At 40.1% G+C, this 19,966-nt stretch overlaps 1 protein-coding gene across 2 annotated transcripts in view; it reads right to left on the bottom strand.

Annotated features, from left to right (window-relative positions):
• The window catches only part of TAPT1 (transmembrane anterior posterior transformation 1), an 81,813-nt gene that overhangs the window by 36,006 nt on the left and 25,841 nt on the right, over positions 1–19,966 (bottom strand). For both annotated transcript variants that reach the window (XM_032224456.1, XM_032224455.1), the window contains exon 4: positions 435–597. In XM_032224456.1, the coding sequence (XP_032080347.1) occupies positions 435–597 (163 nt within the window). The remainder of the gene's footprint in view (positions 1–434; positions 598–19,966) is intronic.

Raw genomic sequence — 19,966 nt, 5'->3', positions numbered from 1 at the left:
TGTGAAGTTACAATGGCACTGAACGAGGAGACCTATGGCTAGTCCTTAAAAGTTGTCATCGGTCCAGTGATCGCTGAGTGATCATGATCTGGTGCTTGGCAATTGGTTTGTAATTATGATGGTAGCATCCTGCAGTCACATTATTGTTTCCCACAAGGTTAATGGGGAAGCCAGCAGGATTATAAATGGTAATCTCAAGGCTGGAGAATGCTGCTACCATGTGCAATTTGCCTACTGTTGGCAAATAGGACTGCCAGAAATGCTGTCATGAGTAAGTACAGGTACATGAGATTGCACTGCTTAGCAATGGAATCCTTGACCCCAATTACCATTGTAAAGTGAGGACTACCTGTATTCCTAACACAGTGAAAAAGGAATTACAACAAAGCTTTGATACGTTAAAAAGGACTGGGTGTTATTCATTCTTTACTTACCTCAAGCATATTATAGATGATGTAGAGTTTAATTACAGACTGTCCTCTTATCAGATGGTACATCATGGAATAGTCAACATAGTGCATCATGAAGTAGCAAATTACAAGTATTACACCTTTGAAAATATCACACACCTGGGCTGGCTGCAGCAAGCGTCTATCACTGAAATATAAAATTACAAAAAATAAAGAACACATTTGCTACAAATGAAGCCATTGAATACTAAATAAGTTAGCTTCCCTATAGAAAAAGCACTTCTAGCACCTGCTTGGGCTTCTTCTTCAACTGGCAGATTCCTTTCTGTTAGTCTAATAGGATGAGATGGCAGTTGGTTTCTGTTTTTGTGACCGGTTTCTGTTTTAGACTTTTTTACTTTTACTCATACTATTTAGAGATTTGCTAGCCTCAATTGTGCAAACTACTTGAGCCTTTGAAGCTGAAAGTTAATAGTCTATTAATTTTAGAGACATATGAAGAGTTAACTAAGCACTAATATATTAATGAGAAAACCTGTTTTTACAAATTTCATTTCTACTGCACCCATAGTTTGAAATTTTGTGAATGTTTTCCTGATGTTCAAAATCCTCTGTAGCAGTGGTGGGTTCCGGATCCTGGTGCAACTGGTAGGGTGCAACGGGGCCGCACATCCATCATATGCACACGTGCAGCACGCGCACAGCGGAGCATCACGCAGGCGCCATACACTCCGTGCGTGAAAGCCCCGATCGGCTCAAATACAGGTAAGGAGCACAGGTGGGTGGACGGGCACTCCAGAGCACCGTACCAGAATGGTACCTGGTGCTCACAGCAGGCACCGGTATGCCCGTACCGGAGCGTACTGGTTGTATCCCACCACTGCTCTGTAGTATTTTCAAGAGCAATTATTCCACATTTAAGGATCCACAGTGTGCCCTGAGGAGTTTCTAAGGCTCTATTAAGTGGTTGGCTTACCTAAGTGATAGACCCAGCATGGAGCTGTCCCAAATGTCAGGAGAAGTGTGGTTGAGTTTTAACCACAAAATGAATGCAGAAATGTTATTTCACCTTATTCTGCCACATTGCCTCATGTGATCTTCAGTACTAGATTTTATTTCAATTATGCAAAATTCATGTTAGAGATTGGAAAATGGAAAGCAGACAGGCAAACTCATGGTATACTTTTTTTTTTAAATGACCCTAAATGTGAGCTCCAAAAGCATGCTTTTTACAACATAAGGACAGAGGCAACTTACCCCTCCTGGTTTGGTGTAGTGGTTAAGGCACCAGGCTAGAAACTGGAAGATCATGAGTTCTAGTCCTCCCTTGGGACAGGCCATGAAGCCAGCTGAGTGACCTTGGGCCAGTCATTTCTCCTCAGCCCTAGGAAGGAGGCAAAGCTTCTTTGCCTCCTTCTGAAAAACCTTGACACGAAAACTGCAGTCTCCAAGAATCAGACACAATCGAACAGAAGAAAAAAAAACTCCAAATAAATTTTGTCTTCTTTAGAAAAATTTCAAAATATCTAAGTTAAATTAAATCTGATAAATACAAAAGTACATTCGAATTTTTAAGTATCAGAGATTTCTATAAAAATATTGTAGAAAAACCTAAATAATAATACAGCTACTCTGAAAGTCACATTAATATTTTTCCAAACTTACTTTATATCATCCTCAACAGCCAAAGTTATCCTAAATAAATTCTATACACAAACAACATCAGATCCAGCTGCTTGTTAAGACTATATCGAGATGCAAGGCTTTTCACAAACAGTCAATATGAGCACAGACCTAAGTATATATAAATGGAAATATTGACAATTCAGCAAGAAAACTGTCAAGATCATGGAACAAGAATAGATGTTATACAGCATCCAAGATCCTGGATGTTTGATCCTGGATGCCCAGCAACTCCACCTGCTGTGAAGCTTCTACAAACCATGGTTTTTAAAATTCAGATTTTATATTAAGTTATGGTTTGAAGCAACACCTTAATTCTGCAAATGATTTAGATCCGTGATGGCGAATCTATGGCATGCGTGCCACAGGTGGCACACTGAGCCCTCTTTATGGGCATGTGAGCTGTTGCCCAGGTAACTCCACCGCACATATGCAGTGCCTCCCACTGACCAGCTGATTTTTGGGTCTGTGCCATGCATGCAGGAGATGCATGCACATGCGTGGGGGTGGCACGCATGTGTGAGTGGGACAGGGAGTAGCATGAGGGTAGTGCTGGGGGGGGGGTGCATGAACCCCCAAGCCCTGTTTTTTGTTTCAGGAGGCTTTAGAGAGGCCTGCTACCCCCAAAATGGGGAGGGGTTGCGCACATGTGCAGGGGGAGCGTGGGGTGTTGTGCACACATACGCAGGGAGTGGGGCACATTGCATTATGATTGTGGCGACACACGCAATTTCAGCACGCGAGGAAACAAAGGTTAGCCATCACTGATTTAGATCATTGAAGAGGCTTCACTGCCAATCTCTTATGTTTCGTAACTAGCAATAATCCTTAAGTTAGTTATCACAACTGGGACCAGCAACTCAGTTGTTCTTGATAGCTGAATAAGACCCACCACTATGCTCATGGACTTAACTTAATCCTTTGATTTCAAACCTGAAGGTCATAAATGCGAGGACTGGTCATGGTTATTTTTTATTACCTTAGTAACTGTGAAACATAATAATAGAGTCATGGCTTTATAAGGAAAATCAAGTGATATGACAATCAAATAATTCAATTTCAGCAGAATTTGCAGTTTAGACCAAATCAGCATCAATTCTACAAATTCATCGAAAATGAGAAAGGAACAAATAACGGAAAGCTTGATAAAGCTTTAGAACTCTAAACTTTGGAAACGTTTGTGGGAAAACAACAGGAATCACACTGGGAATGAAAAATGGATCAACCAAGCTGAAAGTACTCAGTATGGAAGAGATTAGGATGGCTGAGGAAATAGTATGAAAATAATCAGAGAAGGTAAAAAACTGGAGTGATCCTGAACCAGATAAGCTCCATGGAGTCTGGCTAAAAGCACTGACAAATCCACATTTGTGGTTGGCATACTGATGAATATAATTTTGCAAGCTGCAGAAAATGGAAACTGGCTAGCAACTGGAAGAACATTCCCATTTCTCAGAAAAAGAAAGAGAAGGGAAATGAGCAGAGACACGTACCTGTTTGCAACAACAAATTCTCTTAAAGGCATAATTATAAATCAAATCTAGTTATTTGAAAAGAAACAATTTATTTCCTCTAGAATAAAAAGGGTGCTGCAAAAGTTTGAAAGGAATAAAGGATGGGTTTGATTGACAAATTGGTTTTAAGGAGTGGAGTAGAGTATAATAGATTTCTTTATTGGCCAAGCGCGACCGGCTGGGAAAAAGCAGGTTCTGCTTGCATAAATCCAGCCAGACAAACTGCTGTCGGGAGGTCTTCGGACTGAAAACCTGTCCTGGAGGGCAGGGGAGAAGAAGGGATGGCTCTGATGTCCTAGAGGACCTGGCAATTTCTCGGGAAGTTGGAGAAAACCCCTTCAAACCGGCAGTGGAGTGATGGCCATACGTGAATGACCGCTATAAAGCTGGGGCACCTGGACTAAGTTATTGGGCAGGAGCAGTGTCTGGAGCGGAGTGTTGAAACCAGGTGAGTGATTGACCAACTAACAGAAAAAAGAAAAAGCTGATCTTAATCTTATAAAGGATCCCGAAGCGAAATCTTTACACCATGATGCCCTATACACAATCTGTACAATATGGCATCCTGGGAAATGCAAGAAATGCGCAAATACATAGACAAAACCTAGCACGGGGGTTCATTGAGCCAGCCAAGCCACGGGTCGCAACGCCAGTTCTTCTTCTTCAAAAAAAAGACAGAACTATAAGACGATCTGCGGACTTTAGAGGAATCAATGGCGTGTGCATGCACACCTACACCCTCTACCCCTTATGAAGGATATGTTATCTCACCTAGTCAAGGGAAAAGTCTTCACCAAACTAGACCTCAGAGAAGCATACTACAGAGTACGCATCAGGGAAGGAGATGATTGGAAAACAGCGTTCAATTGCCCCCTAGGGAGCTTCCAATTCAAAGTGATGCCTTTCGGACTGCAGGGAGCCCCCGCAGTGTTCAAGCAGTTAACAAACAAGGTGCTGCACGCGCATCTCTACAAAGGGATCCTCGTTTACCTGGATGACATCCTCATCTACACGGAGACCATTAACAACCACATACCCCTGGTCTGAGAGGTACTGAAAAAATTTCTGACAGCCAACCTGTACGTCAAGCTATCAAAATGTGAAGTTCACTGTGCACAGCTAGACTACCTGAGTTATCAAGTGTCAAATGAGGGAATAGAGATGGACCCAGTCAAATACAAACCGTCCTAGGCTGGCAAATCCCTCGCACCTGCAGAGAACTACAAAGCTTCCTAGGGTTCGCAAACTTCTACAGGCAATTCATCCCCTCCTTCGCAAAGATTGCCAAACCCATGACAGACCTCCTAAAGACAGGAAGCCTAGGAACAAAACCTCACCCGACAACCTCTACAGTGAGACCTAACCTGCCAAGAGGCATTTGAAACACTAAAAGAAATGTTTGCAAAAGAACTGGTGCTGAAGCATCCTAATCCTGAGCAACCCTTCGTTATCCAAGCAGATGCCAGTGACATGACAGTGGGAGCAGTGCTACTCCAAAGAAACAGGCAAGGAAACCTACAGCCCTGTGCCTACACTTCCCTCAAGCTCACGCAGAGACGATGGGCTGCAAGGGAAAAGGAGGGTTTCGCAATGAGATGGGCACTGCTAACCTGGTAATACCTGCTGGAAGGGGGCCAGAAACCAGTCAAAGTCTGGACTGACCACAAAAATCTGGAAGCTCTCAAGACCCCATGGAAACTATCACCCAAACAAGTCCGATGGCTCAATACTTCAACTATTTCGACTTCGTACTAAAGCACATTCCAGGGGGAGGAACTTTCTAGCTGATGCCCTCTCCAGCATGCCCCAGTACAAATGCAAACACGAGCAGGTGGTGGATGCCATCGTTCCCCCTACTCAAATAGCTGCCCAAGTGACCACCAGATGACAATGCCATGACCAGCAAGTCCAACCAGCAAGCGACCTTACCACAACCCAAAACTGAACTGCTAGCAGACCCCTGGTTCCAAGACAACCAGCAGATCTTGACAAAAAGAGATGACCTCACATGGAATGGGACAAAACAATAGCAATAGCAGTTAGACTTATATACCGCTTCATAGGGCTTTCAGCCCTCTCTAAGCGGTTTACAGAGTCAGCCTATCGCCCCCACAGTCTGGGTCCTCATTTCACCCACCTCGGAAGGATGGAAGGCTGAGTCAACCTTGAGCCAGTGAGATTTGAACCGCTGAACTGCAGATAACAGTCAGCTGAAGTGGCTGCAGTACAGCACCCTAACCACTGCACCACCTCGGCTCTTATGTCCCAGAATCCCTACACACCCTAATTCTCCAGAGAGCCATGATGCCAAATCAGCAGGAGACCTTGGGTTCCTAAAGACTTTACACTTATCCCAGAGGCAGTTCTGGTGGCCCGGCATAAAGAAAGATGTGGACAGTTATGTGAAAAGTTGCATCATTTGTGCCACAATGAAGAGACGACCCGGAAAAAAAACCCAGACTGCTGCAACCAGTAGCAGAGCCATGGGAGGGATGGCTCTACTACTGGCCGTGGGAGGAGATCACAATGGACTTTATAGTAGAGTTGCCTAAAAGGAGGGGGGGAGACACGATGATTTGGACTGTAATTGACGTGTTCTCCAAATACGCACACGTCATACCCTGCAGCGGACTACCCTCAGCTCACCAGCTGGCCAAACTGTTCTGAAGTACAGCTACCGCCTGCATGGAGTACCTCAAAGAATTATCTCTGACAGAGGGGTCCAGATCACGGCTAGGTTCTGGAGAGAGTTCCTGAGGTCCATTGGGTCATCCCAGGGCCTTAGCTCGGCTTTTCACCCAAGCACCAATTGGGTGGCTTCATAGAGATTAACACAGTAATGCAAGAAACAGAAACTTCATATAGAGATTAGCACAGTAGAGTAGGAAACAGAAACAGAAACCTCATATACAGATCACTCCCTCCTTCCTCCCACCAAAATTCCAGCATCCCTGTAGAAATATCTGGGACCTGACACAGGTCTTCAATGGAAGGCAAGCTGCTTTATGAATATTTCAATGAAATTTTAGTGAATGAAGCTGATGGCTAATGGATTAGAAGTCAAAATCAAATGTGGAATTTTCCAAGACAACTTATTATCACCATTATTGTTTGCACTCTCAATGGTCTCACTGAAAACAAGTCTGAAGAAGACAAACTGAATATACATGTGCCAAAACGGAGTAAAAATTTCACATTTACTCAATATGGATGATTTAAAATTACTTGGAAGAACAAAAGCTGAACTAGATTCCTTATTAAAAACACAACAGACTCAGTAAAGATATGAAGTACAATATTGTATTAACATGTATGCAACCATAACCGTAAATGCAAGTAAGATTGTTGAAGGTGATAGAATATGCTTAACATGAAGATTTTGTAAAAAGTGGCACAAAGAGGTTACAAATATTTGGTAATTTTGGAGTCTTCCAATTTATCACAGAATCAAGTCAAAGAAAATACAGCGAGTTGGAAAATTTTGAAATCAAAGTTAAATGGTGAAAACATCATTAAAGCAATTAATACCTGGGCAGTCCTTATTATTCAATCTACAGCAGAGATAGTTGATATTTGTATTCATTTAAATCAGAACAGTGCAGGCAATGACCCCATGACACTCTATAGAAAGAAAAGTTGGACTTTGATGAAGGAAGGAAGAATATTAAAGAAAAAAAGGAGAACTGAACAAATCAACCCAAAGTTCTTACTTGAGGCACAAATGACCAGGCTCAAATTCTACTTAATGAATCCTTCATTAGAACCCATCCTGTGCAACTCTTCTCTGGCAATTGATTCCACAAACACCCTAAAAGACAAGAACAAATCTGCTGCTTTTTTCTAACTTTAAATGTTTTAAACAAACTTTGAAGAAGAAATGGGAAAGCTTACAGATATTTATAAAATTTTAGCTCCTCCGATGGAAATATTACCTAGTTTGAATTTTCAATGATATAAAGATAAAGAATTCCCCTATCCAATTATATTCATCTGTAGGGGCAACACTCATCTGTTTCTTAGCTGAGGGAACCAGCAGTATCCAAATACTTTCCCGTGGTCATGTGGCCAGAATAACTATACATCGAGATGCATGGAATGCTACTACCTTTTTATCTACTTGCATTTGCATGCTTTCAAACTGCTAGATGGGCAGAAGCTGAGGCAAGTAATAGGCGCTCACCCCCATTGTACAATGCTTGGGTTTCAAACTTGGGTGATCAGCTTTCCAGCTGACAAGTTCTATCTTTAACTGCTGAGCCATCACACCTCCTTTCAACAATGTAAGTAATGTTATTAACAATACAAGTTAATAAAAATTGCTGAGGAATTGATTTAAGCCTCATTATGATGATAGTAGAACAGCTTTCCTACTTGGGTTAAGGAACATAAAGACATAAATCAAAGAAATAAAGTTGTAGAACTTCTAACATCCGTGGTTTTAATCTTGGTTGTAGCTTTAGTAACTGACTCTAAAAGGAGAGTAAAAAAAGTTCTGCATATGGTATTTCTACCCACCCATGAGTCTGTGAAACAACAAAAATTAGACAACTGCATCCCTAATCAAAGTCTATCTATAAATTAATGTCCCAAACTTCAATATTTGTTCATTGTCATTTCACTTTCAGCTTATCCAATTGCACTGTGAATATGCCAATTTTTTTGCAAGTCCTTATGGCAAACACACAGAAAAATCATCACTGGAAGAATCTGAAACTCTGAAATAAGACAGGTAAACCTATTTTTTTCTCTCTGCCTAATAAAAAAAAATAGTATGAATTTTGTAGCCTTAGAATAACATAATTAAACCTGAATGGACTTAGGCTCTTACTTTGCTTGAATATGCTAGCAAATGCAGTGCCCATACAATCACTCTCATCTACAATACCTAGCTGAGATTCATATCGTTTTCAGGAGCAACATTTTTTTAGGAGCATAGTCTGTTCTCACATTATATGAAATGGTAAATATTACATCCAAAAATGTAATGCATGAATGAAAACACATGCTTTGTATTCACAAAAGCTTTATTATACCTATATCATAGCCATATGATAAATGAAAGAACCTCAGGAGAAAGTTTTGGGACATTTATAGCATGCATTTTTATAAGAAATATATAAATAGACTACTAATTTTTTTTCTCAGTTGCAGCGTAACTATCAATTAACATGCTCCCTTCAGCCAAACAACATTTTAACAAAACAAAAAAAAATTATAAATACCAACCTCATCCTTAGGCCCATCCTTAGGTGATAGCTGTCTCAAAACAAACATGGCAAAATGAGACAAATCTTAAAACATTTTCCCTAAAAATCATGTATCTTAATAAAACTGCCAGCTCATTATTACAACAGGTAACCATGCCGGAGGTGGTTGTTGTATTGATAGCAGATGTCACTTCTCCCCCCACTCTGCTCTCTACCAGCCCATTTTTTGGTTATCATATTGATGTATTCTCATTGCATTATTTTTCATTGTTTATTTTATTGTTCTATTATTTTGCTTCTGTTCTGTTTACACTACTTTCATTTTCTTTCTTATTACTCTAAGAATCTAGAGTATTCCCAAGGCAAGGTAGGCAGCAAATAAATTTAACAAATAAATAAATGATACCTCTCATTTAAAACCACAATCATCTTTTATTATTCTGCACATAACCATTAGCCTTTATTGTAAATTTTCATACAAAGTGGATTAACTTTCCCATTAATCTGCAAAGCTTCCTCGGGAAACTGATGTAGGAGAGATTCAACCTAGAAATAAGGGGAGATTTTCTGACAGTGAGAACAATTGACCAATTGGACAGCTTGCCTTTGGAAGTTATGGGAGGCTTCCAAGAAGAGATTGGACTGCCATTTGTCAGAAATGGTGTAGGGCAGGGGTAAGTTCCGGCAGGCACTACTGCCGGTTTGCGCGCATGCGCAGTGCAATTAAAATTGTTCTGCATGCGCAGAACTGAAAAACAAAATGGTGTTGCCACCGCCCAGGGAGCCGGTTTGGGGGCGTGGCAGGTCTGGGCCGTTGCTGGTTCCAGCGACCCAGACTACCAAACCACTATCGGTTCGGCCAAACCGGTCCAAACCAATAGGAACCCACCACTGTTGCAGGGTCTCTTGCTTGGGTGGAGGGTTGGATGACCTCCAAGGTCCCTTCCAACTCTGTTAATCTAATCTGATCCATGTTTCTCATTAAGTATGATCCAAAAAAAATTTTGGCTTCTTTTCATGAACACAACAAAAAAGCCAGAATTATCTTGGCTTAAAAGATGAAATTAAATCAGAGTTTGCAAAGTGTAATGGGAACATTCCGTTTCATGCAAATCTGAAATGAAATGCCAACGCTGGCATCAGAGAAGATGAAGGGCTAAATGAAATTAAAAGGATACAAAAGGACAAAAGAAAATTTGTTTCTAGTTTTAGAAACACTTTTCAAAATGAAGTTAAGGAATACCATCTAAATCAAATGACTTTGTTCAATGTGTGCAGAGTAGAAGCCAAGGTTTGAAAAAAGTTCATCTCCAAACATCTATTTTTTTTACATTTGAGTTCAATGTAATTCTGAATTACATTTTCAGTGTTTATGTGAAGAAAAGCAATTCTGCTTTAACAAAATCTCTACAGATTCCCATCTCAAGCTGCAAAAGCTGTCGGTTTTGCTGGCCCATTCCACTTTAAATGTGGCTCTTCTGAAAGCAAAGAAGGCTGCAAAAAAGCAGTCCTATTTAAATGAGCATGTAATTATTATTTTGCTACAAGACGACAGTACAGTATTCCCAAAACCTTATCCACAATTTTTACTGCCTATTATTTTAAGTGACCTGAAAACTAGTACTGTAACTATAATAAACAAAACCCAATTTTATTTTTTTACATTACAGTCAACCTAGCAAATTCTCATTTCCCCAACATGGTTAAAAACTCATCCGAGGAAGGTGACAGAGTGCATGGGGCAGCTTCACACACCTTGCCTCAGCATTAGTGCATTGCTTGTCCTCCTGCTCCATTACAGACAGAACAAGAAGAAATGGGCTGGCAGACATGCGGGGGCCTGCTGAACGGGGCTGCTGGTGCTGTGACCACAAGGCGAGACAGATGTCGGGCTGTGGGTGGCCTGGCTGCAGGGCCCCCGAGATAAGCCGGTGCAGGACACATGGGGCAGCTCCACCTCCCCCCCCCCCGTCTCGCAGAGCAGCATTTACACACTGTGCTGCCTTCTGCCCCACCGCAAGCAAGCAGAGGTGGGTCCCCCATACACAGGAAAAAATAAGGCACCCCTGAAAATAAGCCCCAGGGCTTATTTTGGGACCCAAAAGAAAATAAGACCCAGTCTTATTTCCAGGGAAACACGGTACTTAAACCCAAGAATTACAAATTTCCCCCAGAAATTGGCAGAAGAACAATAATCTTAAATAAAACATAATAATTATTTCCTAAACTTTCTCAGTACATCTCAAAGGAGGCTCTAAGGAGTCATTACAAACAAATTAATTTCTCTTAAGGGTCTTGACTATGTAGGAACCAGGAAAATGCAGAAATTCAAGTACCGTATTTTTCGGAGTATAAGACGCACCAGGGTTTTGAAGAGGCAAATATAAAAAAAAGTTTTTGCACTCTGCAGACCTCCCCAAAATGGCCCGTTTTTCACAAAAACAGCCCCATGTTTTTTTTTCAAAAAAAGGGCATGAATATCTTTTAGGAGGCTTACAGAGTGCTCTGGGGGGGAGGAGCAAAAATGAGCAAAAAACAGCCTGTTTTTCACAAAAACTGGCCTGTTTTATGTCAAAAAAGAGGCATGCATAGCCTTTAGGAGGCCTATAGACTGTTCTTGGGAGCTCGGGGGGGGGGATTTGAGCAAAAAATGGCCCATTTTTCACTCATTTCTGCCCTCCCAAGCCTCCAGGAACACTCTGCAAGCCTCCTTAAGGCTATGCACGGCCATTTTAGTGAAGGGGGCAGAAAATGCTGTATTCAGTGTATAAGACGTATCCAAATTTTCAGCCACTTTTTTGAGGGAAAAAGGTGTGTTTTATACTCCAAAAAATATGGTATGTTGCTTAATAGCAATAGCACTTAGACCACTACATAGTGCTTTACAGCCCTCTGTAAGTGGCTTAGAGTCAGCATATTGCCCCCAACAATCTGGGTCCTCATTTTACTGATGTTGGAAAGATCGAAAACTGAATCAATCTTCAGCTGGTCAGGATAAAACTTCTCGCAGTGGGATTGTAGAGTTAGCCTACAATACTGCATTCTAACTACTGTGCCACCATTGCTATTTTTGTCTGACTTCTTTATATTTCTAACAGTCAAACCTACAAATGAAAACTGCCTAGAGAGACAAGTGAAAGTGCTCTCCCCACAATCTGATTTACAAGAAATAAGAGAGAGCGGAGGGAGGGAGAGAAAGGGAGAGGGAAAGAGAGAGGGAGAGAGAGAGAAGGATGTAGCTACACTATGTATCTTACCCACATGAAAAAGAGGGAAAGTGATTTGGGCCCCTTTCATTTCCCTTGCGCAGCAGACAAATTGCAAGAGCAAAAGGATTTGTATTCCAGATGAAAGGAACCAATCATTCTGTCTCAATTTATAACAAACTCCAGCAAAAAATGAGTAAAGCAAAAGTCTGATACGGAGTGAACTTACTTATGAGATATGTGCTACCTACCCCAAAAAGGAAATGTCTCTATTTAAGAAAACATGTTTGTTTACAAATATATACAATGCTGCTCTAAGTAATAGTATACAGACATTACCAAGAAGATAAAACTAATCCAAATATTGGAGTATAGTCATTATGGGATAATAGTAATCTGAACAAACTAATGTTTTAATCTTGGCACACATATAAATAATTTTAATGAAGGAAAAGAAAGATATTTAAGAAATTTAAATATTTTAAATTTTAATAGCGGAGTTAATCAGACTTTACTAAAGCAAAAGTTGTTCTACTACTATAGACTTGGTTTAAGGAAAGTAATAAACTTAAATCTAGCAAAAATATGGTATATTACATTAATCCCATTGCCCAGAGCAGGACATTAGTATGTCCAATAATAATTAATGCTTTGACAAAAATGTTGCCTTGTGCAGACATCAACTTTTCTCCAAAGGCTGGTTTAAGGTAGCAGTTTTACTTTATTAATTAAAGAAAGTATGACTATGGTAGCACTTCTTTTTATAATGCAATTTTTTTTGCCACACCAAGTCTGTTGTTGGAAACAACATCTGGCTTGCAGAGGTTGGTAGTGGAGACCTAATTCTCCCCTCTGATTCTTCTGGGACATAGTCATACATTCTTAGGCATCAAAGTACACCGGAAAGGATTTCTTAACAAAAACTTCACATACGTGTGCAAACAGAAATAACTTTTAGCAACCATATGCTAGCCAAATGATAGAAATATATAGGTAAGTCTTCTTATAGCAATTATAATTGGGACCAGCAATCCAATCATTAAGTGAGGTAATTAAAATGCAACTGTTCTTACAATATTGCTTCAGCTTTCTGTCTTAACTGGGAACAGTCACTATACAAAGAAACCACTAAACAAGGACTGACTACCTTAAAAAACTCAGAAACTCCCAAATTTGTGCTTATTTCCTCAATAAATTATAAACCAAAGCATACAAAGAGATTAATTGAAAAAAGCATAAAACTGTCCCACCTGTCTCTCTGTTTATAGATAAGTTCGAGAAACAGAATATAGAATTAAGGATGTAAAAATTACAACTTTCATGTTGTTATAAATAAGAATCATAATTGAACTAGGAAAGGCTGTTTAGGTTTTTGGAATATTTAAGAGTGAAATAACATATAACATATGATCTGAATAGGGCAAAAATAAAAGGAAAAAGCTATAGGATAGCTATATAGGATAGCTATATAATCTCTCTATTGAGATCTTGAAAAAAAATAGAATGCAGGGAAGAGCACTTTTAGTTTCCATATAGAATAGAATATGATGTGTGCCTAAAGGAGTATTTTTCAAGCAGCTCAGTCCGAAGAGAATATCCACAGAGAAAGGAAGATAGAGCAGCCACCATCAACAGATTTAGCTTTTGTACCTCATTTCTGAACATTGCAGTTGTTTTAAACAGTCCCCCTTACGTGATGGAATGATACACTTTTCTATCACAATGTTGGCTAAACATATGGACAGTTCAAGAAAACTATAAAGCGTCAAACTTTTATTATTATTAAACAAGCATACAGAGGAGTGCTCCATAATGAATTGAGCAACAAACAAGAAAACCAAATCTGAAACATTTATGAAATATTGACAATATCAAAAAGGTATTTTGAGCTGTGCCACTAATGGATGGGTTGGGACCACATCCCTCAACAACATAAAATCTTATTCCATCCCAATTTCTAAAATCTAGGGATGCAGAGGGATAAGAAATCACTGAACTTTTACAGTCACTCAAACAAATGAATCTGAATTGTGCTCAAAGCCTTTGCAGCACCTTCTGCATGTTGATTATAGGCACTTAACAATTGCTGGCAAAAGACAATTCATACATTCATTTTTTCTCATGAGCCCTATAATAGGTAATCTATACAATGTTGATTTATTTACTTGTTCTTTTATATGGCTACCAATTTACCAGAAAACACTGGGTGGCTAATAAAAATTAAAAATATCAAGCAAACAAAGTGGATTATATTTGAAATGTTCTTTCTCTATGCACATCAAAAATAGTGTGCTCAGCAACCTTAAACGTTAATCGTGTGTTTCCCTGAAAATAAGACAGGGTCTTATTTTAAATAAGGGCTCAGCTTTATTTTCAGGGAGGTCTTATTATTTTTCAGGTACAGGAGGCAGCAAGCCCATCAGCCCCACCCTCTCTGTCCCACCACCTGCTTGCCTGCGGCCACAATGACCACAGTTCTCTGTGTCCCTGGCCTTTGCCTGCCCTGCTTGCTAGCCTTCTGCTGACTGGTCGCCAAACAGCTGACTGTGTTCTGGCCTCACGGGGGCACTTCGCCCTCCTGCCAGCACTGCTTTTGGCCATCCTGTTGGCTGCTCCTGCCTGGTGCAGGGTGAGTCGTCCCAGATCTATGACCTCCGGAGCGTGCCCCTGCTGCTGGTGGAGCCTTGCACCACCTTGCACAGCCAGCATAGCTAGTGCCCGTCAGGGCCTGAAGAAAATGGACCCCCCCAAGCCCCACTGGCCATCACAGATGCCCCGACATGAGTGACGTTGAGCTGGCCACACACACCCGCCCATGCCTCCCCGATGTCGAATGCAACCCTGATGTGCCCCTCAATGAAATCGAGTTTGATATCCCTAGTTTAGAAATTTCTGCCCAGAGCTATATTTTAATCAGTAAAAAACAGAAGTGGTTTCAATTTACAGAATGAGATTGTACCAACTCATTTCTGTGAGATTTCAAGTGGGAATTCTCACTGCAACAAACAGCTTTGTTTAAATCCTCCATCTGACCATGGAACCCAGGGTATAACTTTAGGCAATTATTAGAAGAGTCCCTATGGATTTTACTTTGTTAGTCATTGTCACTATAGGGGGTGGTGAGTATCTCTGCTTCAAGGCTATTGGTGTCTCAAACCTGGGTTTCTGGCTTTCTAGCTGACAAGCCCAGCATCTTAACCACTTAACCACCACACTGCCATTATTAGTTAGGTACACAAATGAAATTACTGAATGATGGGAGGGGGAGAGAGAAAGAAAAAGAAAGATAAAGATAGACATAGAGAGAAAGAAAAAGAGAGAGACAGAGACAAAGAGAAAGAAATTGAATTGCAAAAGATACCTACGGATCCTAAAGCTATACATCAAATTAAATTGTTATGGCAACAACTGTCTCAGCAATGGTGAACCTTTTCAGCACCGAGAGCCCAAACTGGAATGCACGTACATGCACACCGGCCACCTGGTTTTCTGGTTTCTGGTGCACGCATGCGTGTCGGCCATCTGGCCTCCGCGTCGGAGCCCCAGAAACCCAAAGACCAGCTGGCCGTGACGCATGTGTAACAGTATCAGGTGGCAAGCATGCATGCTCAAAGAAAGGGCTCTGTGTGCCACCTGTGGCACACGTGCCATAGGTTCGCCACCACGGGTCTAAGTTAACAGTACAGGAAATAGAAACTACATTGAATTATGCAAAACAAAGACCCTTTGAGTTTGCAAATAAACCAGGGAGATGGTTGGCATATAAACTAAGAAAGGAAAGCAAAAAGACAATGATTGAGAAAATCTGTAAAAGCATCAAGGTAATAACAGATAATGAATTCATTAAGAAATCATTTCCTAACTTCTGTTCAAATTTTTATAAAAGACAGGAGTTAGATATGTCAAAAATAGATGAATATCTTTTATGATAACAGCTGCCTAAACTATCACAAACCCTTATGAACAACTTATGAATCACCCAATAACTGCCTTTGAGATATGAAAAGCCATTAAAAAAATGAAATCAGATAAAGCCCCAGTCCCAGATGGCCTTACAAGCCAATATTATAAGTGCTTTGAGGATGAACTTCTCCAACCACTAAAGGTACAATGAATGATGTACTACAGGGGCGAAAGATGCTCCAGATGTGGAAAGAAGCCAACATTGTGTTGTTACCAAAAGAGGGTCAAGATACTACAAAGACAAAGAACTATAGACTAATCTCATTATAAACAAGGATTACAAACACTTTGCTGTCATTTTGACAGAAAGATTAAAGAAGATTCTACAGACATATAGAACTTTCTACTGAAAAGATATCTAAGAGACAACGTGAGGACTGTTTTGAATATTACTAAATATCATAATGAGAAGCAGGCAGCCTTAATATTTTTAGACACGGAGAAGGCCTTTGACAACTTAAATTGAATGTTTATGTTTAAAGTGCTGGAAGAAATGGATGTTGGACAGAACATTATTCAAGGAATTAAAGTATAAGACAAGGATGTCCCTTGTCCCCTCTGCTGTTCATCATTGGAAGTTTTGAATAGAGGTATTAGGAAAGATGGTAAAATAAGGGGGATAAGCACCAAAAAATAAGTTTATAAATTGAGGGAGTTTGCTGATGATCTGGTTATATTCTTGCAAGATCCAAAAAATAATATATAATATTTGATAAGGAAATTAAATGAGTTTGGGGCTTTAGTGGGTTTTAAAATAAACTAACAGAAAACAACCATGTTGATCAAGAATATGTCATCTCAAGACAGTAATATATTGTCTAAAAAGTTGGGTTTTAGGGTCATGAAAAAGGTGAAATACTTGGGGATTATGTTGACAAATACAAATATAAAACTGTTCCAAAATAACTATGTCCCTCTTTGGAGGGATTTACAAAGATGCTCCTGGGGAGGAAAGCTATGGCAAATCTAGGCAGCATACTAAAAAGCAGAGATATCACCCTGCCAACAAAAGTATGTATAGTCAAGGCTATGGTTTTCCCAGATGCGATGTATGGCTGTGAAAGTTGGATCATAAGGAAGGCTGAAGATTGAGGCCTTTGGACATTGGTGCTGGAGAAGACTCCTGCGAGTCCCTTGGACTGAAAGGCGACCAAATCGTTCAATCCTAGAGGAGATCAACCCTGACTGCTCTTTAGAAGGCCAGATCCTGAAGATGAAATTCAAATACTTTGGCCACCTAATGAGAAGGAAGGACTCACTGGAGAAAAGCCTAATGCTTGGAAAGATTGAGGGCAAAAGAAGAATGGGATGACAGAGAATGAGGTGGCTGGATGGAGTCACTGAAGCAGTAGGTGTGAGCTTCAATGGACTCCAGAGGATGGTAGAAGAGAGGAAGGTCTGAAAGAACGTTGTCCATGGGGTCGTTTTGGGTCGGACATGACTTTGCAACTAACAACAACAACAAAGATGGAGAAAATTGCACCTATCACTATTGGGTAATTTGTAATTAAGATGAACATCTTACCAAAGATGCTTTTCTTATTCCAGACATTACTAATACTCGCAACTGATTATCCATTTGAACAATGGCAGAAGGATTTTTCCAAGTTTATATGGCAAGGAAAAAAACCAAGATTTGTATACAAGCTACTGCAAGACGCTACGGTAAGAGGAAGTTTGGGTTTACCAGACTTAAAATTGTATTTTGATGCATGCTGTCTGGCTTGGTCAAAAGAGTGTGTTCTGACCCAAGGTTCCTTAACAAGCAAGAAGCGGAGTCTTGGTCCCAGCAAAACCCCTTTTATTTACACGACTGTGAATTCCTTTCATTCACAGTCCATAAGGCTTAGCAAACAGTCTCTCAGAGGATTGTTTATCAAATATGAACCTTATCTCGTTTGGCGAGCTGCTAAATAACTAGTTCTAAACACAGTGCAGGGCAAAACTTGGCACAGAGTCTCTTATAGTTACAAACAGAACTTTCTCTCTTGACACGACCAAATTTCCTGCAAAAGCCCCCTCCCCATTTGCTCCTCTTTTGTTTCCTATGGGAGGGGCCAATTACTTCCGAGGTGTGGTTTACGCTTTAGTCGATCCTGCTTTCTTAGTTGTTCTTGTCTTCTGGCAGCTCTGCGCATGCGCACACTGTGAACAGGCTCCATCTGTTCTTCTGCCTTGCTGCTGTCTAATGCCCTCTCTATCTCTGAAGCAAAGCCCTTGTCTGATCTTTCAACCCCCAGGACTAGCCTATGTTCCTCTCTGACTCTGTTGCCAGCTCCGCTGGTTGCTGCTGGGCCACAACAGGGTGAACCTCCAGAATAAGAGATTACTTGAATTAAAGGGCCATGAATTAAGGTTTGGATGGCACGGTTATCTATGGTATGACAAAGCTAAAGTTAATGTTGAAATTAATAATCACTTTACTAGACATGCCATACTAAGTGTCTCGAATAATAAAAGAAGATTCTCTACGAAGTTGCCTCTTTGGGTGTCCCCAAAAAGTTTTTTTTAGAAAAGAAATGGTGGCAAAGCCAGATTGGTGGATGTACAGTAAAATACTATCTTTCAACTTTGGTGACCCTAAAGTCGAGGGAAGAACTTGAATCAGAAAGTTATGTTTGCCATTGATTTACATATTAACAACTAAAAGAAAGATTTAAACTAGATTAAAAAGAGTTATGGGTTTGATTTCATTTTAAAAATGAATTTGAAATTTTTTATAAGATGATGTATCACTGGTATTTAACACCGGATAAGTTAACTAGAATGTATGAAGATATTTCTAGTGAATGTTGGAAGTATAAAAATAAAGAAGGGACTTTTTATCATTTCTGGTGGACATGTGTTAAAGCAAAGATTTTTTAAATTCATATTTTAATACAGAAAATTCGTAAAACAAAGATAAATATGAAACCTGAAGCTTTTCTTTTGGAAAAAGACTTTGAGAAACAATTCAGAACTTCAATGTTATATATGTTGACAGCAGAAAGACTACTGTACACCTAAAAATGGAAGGACATTTTGATTCCCACCATGGACGAATGGCTACAGAAGCTGATGGAGTTGGCAGAAATGGTTAAATTGACTGTTTTGATTAAAGAAAATAATATAAGTACATGGAGACTGCTTTATGCTTGAGGTGGAAAAAATATGAAACTTTGATTTTGGGTTTTACCAATTAGACTGATACATGTTTTTATAGAAATGGCTAGTTATTATTACTATGGAAAAGCAAAAAGTGGTCATTTGATGTTAGTGCTTTATTTTACTGCAACAGAGGTAGCCAGAAGTCAACACTTTTTTTTCTTTTCCCCAGCCCTTCCTCACTTTTCTTCCCCCTTTTCCCCTCACTATCTTAAAACATATAAAAAATGTAAAACCTCTAAATAATAATTCTCTTTATTACTCTGGCTCTTTTTTGCCTGGCATTAGGTTAAAATCTATTGATGTGATTATAATAGTATATAATGTGCATGGTATACACATTAGCATAATGTTTTCACCTTAATAAAAATCCACTTCAGAATAACCTATATTGTGTACATTGATAAATCAAACTATGATTTGAAAATTACAAGTCCTCAGCCACAGAATGGGCTTTGGTCTTACTTGATACACCTGTTCTCTGGGAGGTTGAGATAGCATCCAGGAATGGGTTAACTCCATCTGTCATCTAATTGGGCTGAATCTGCAAACTGTGATGACATGTCTCCTCTGCTAGCTCCTCCCAGCTTTTTGATGAAGGTGTCACAGCAGATTGATGTGTTGTGATGAAGAAATGTCTCCTGGACACCAATCAGGGTGGGGCTGGATGCTTTCTCCACCTCCCAGAGAATGGGCATATCAGATAAGACCAAAGCCCATTCTCCATAGTGGTGGAGATAGCATCCAGGAATGGGACATACCAAAGTATGGCTGTCCAACAGGTGGACTACAGGAGAAACCATGGTTCTGGAGAACCTGATTTGTGAGTTCCAGGTCCT

Source organism: Thamnophis elegans, chromosome 9, assembly GCF_009769535.1.
Source record: "Thamnophis elegans isolate rThaEle1 chromosome 9, rThaEle1.pri, whole genome shotgun sequence".
NCBI lineage: Eukaryota > Metazoa > Chordata > Lepidosauria > Squamata > Colubridae > Thamnophis > Thamnophis elegans.
Note: the sequence above shows the minus strand (reverse complement) of the source record. Positions and strands in the feature narration are given on the sequence as shown.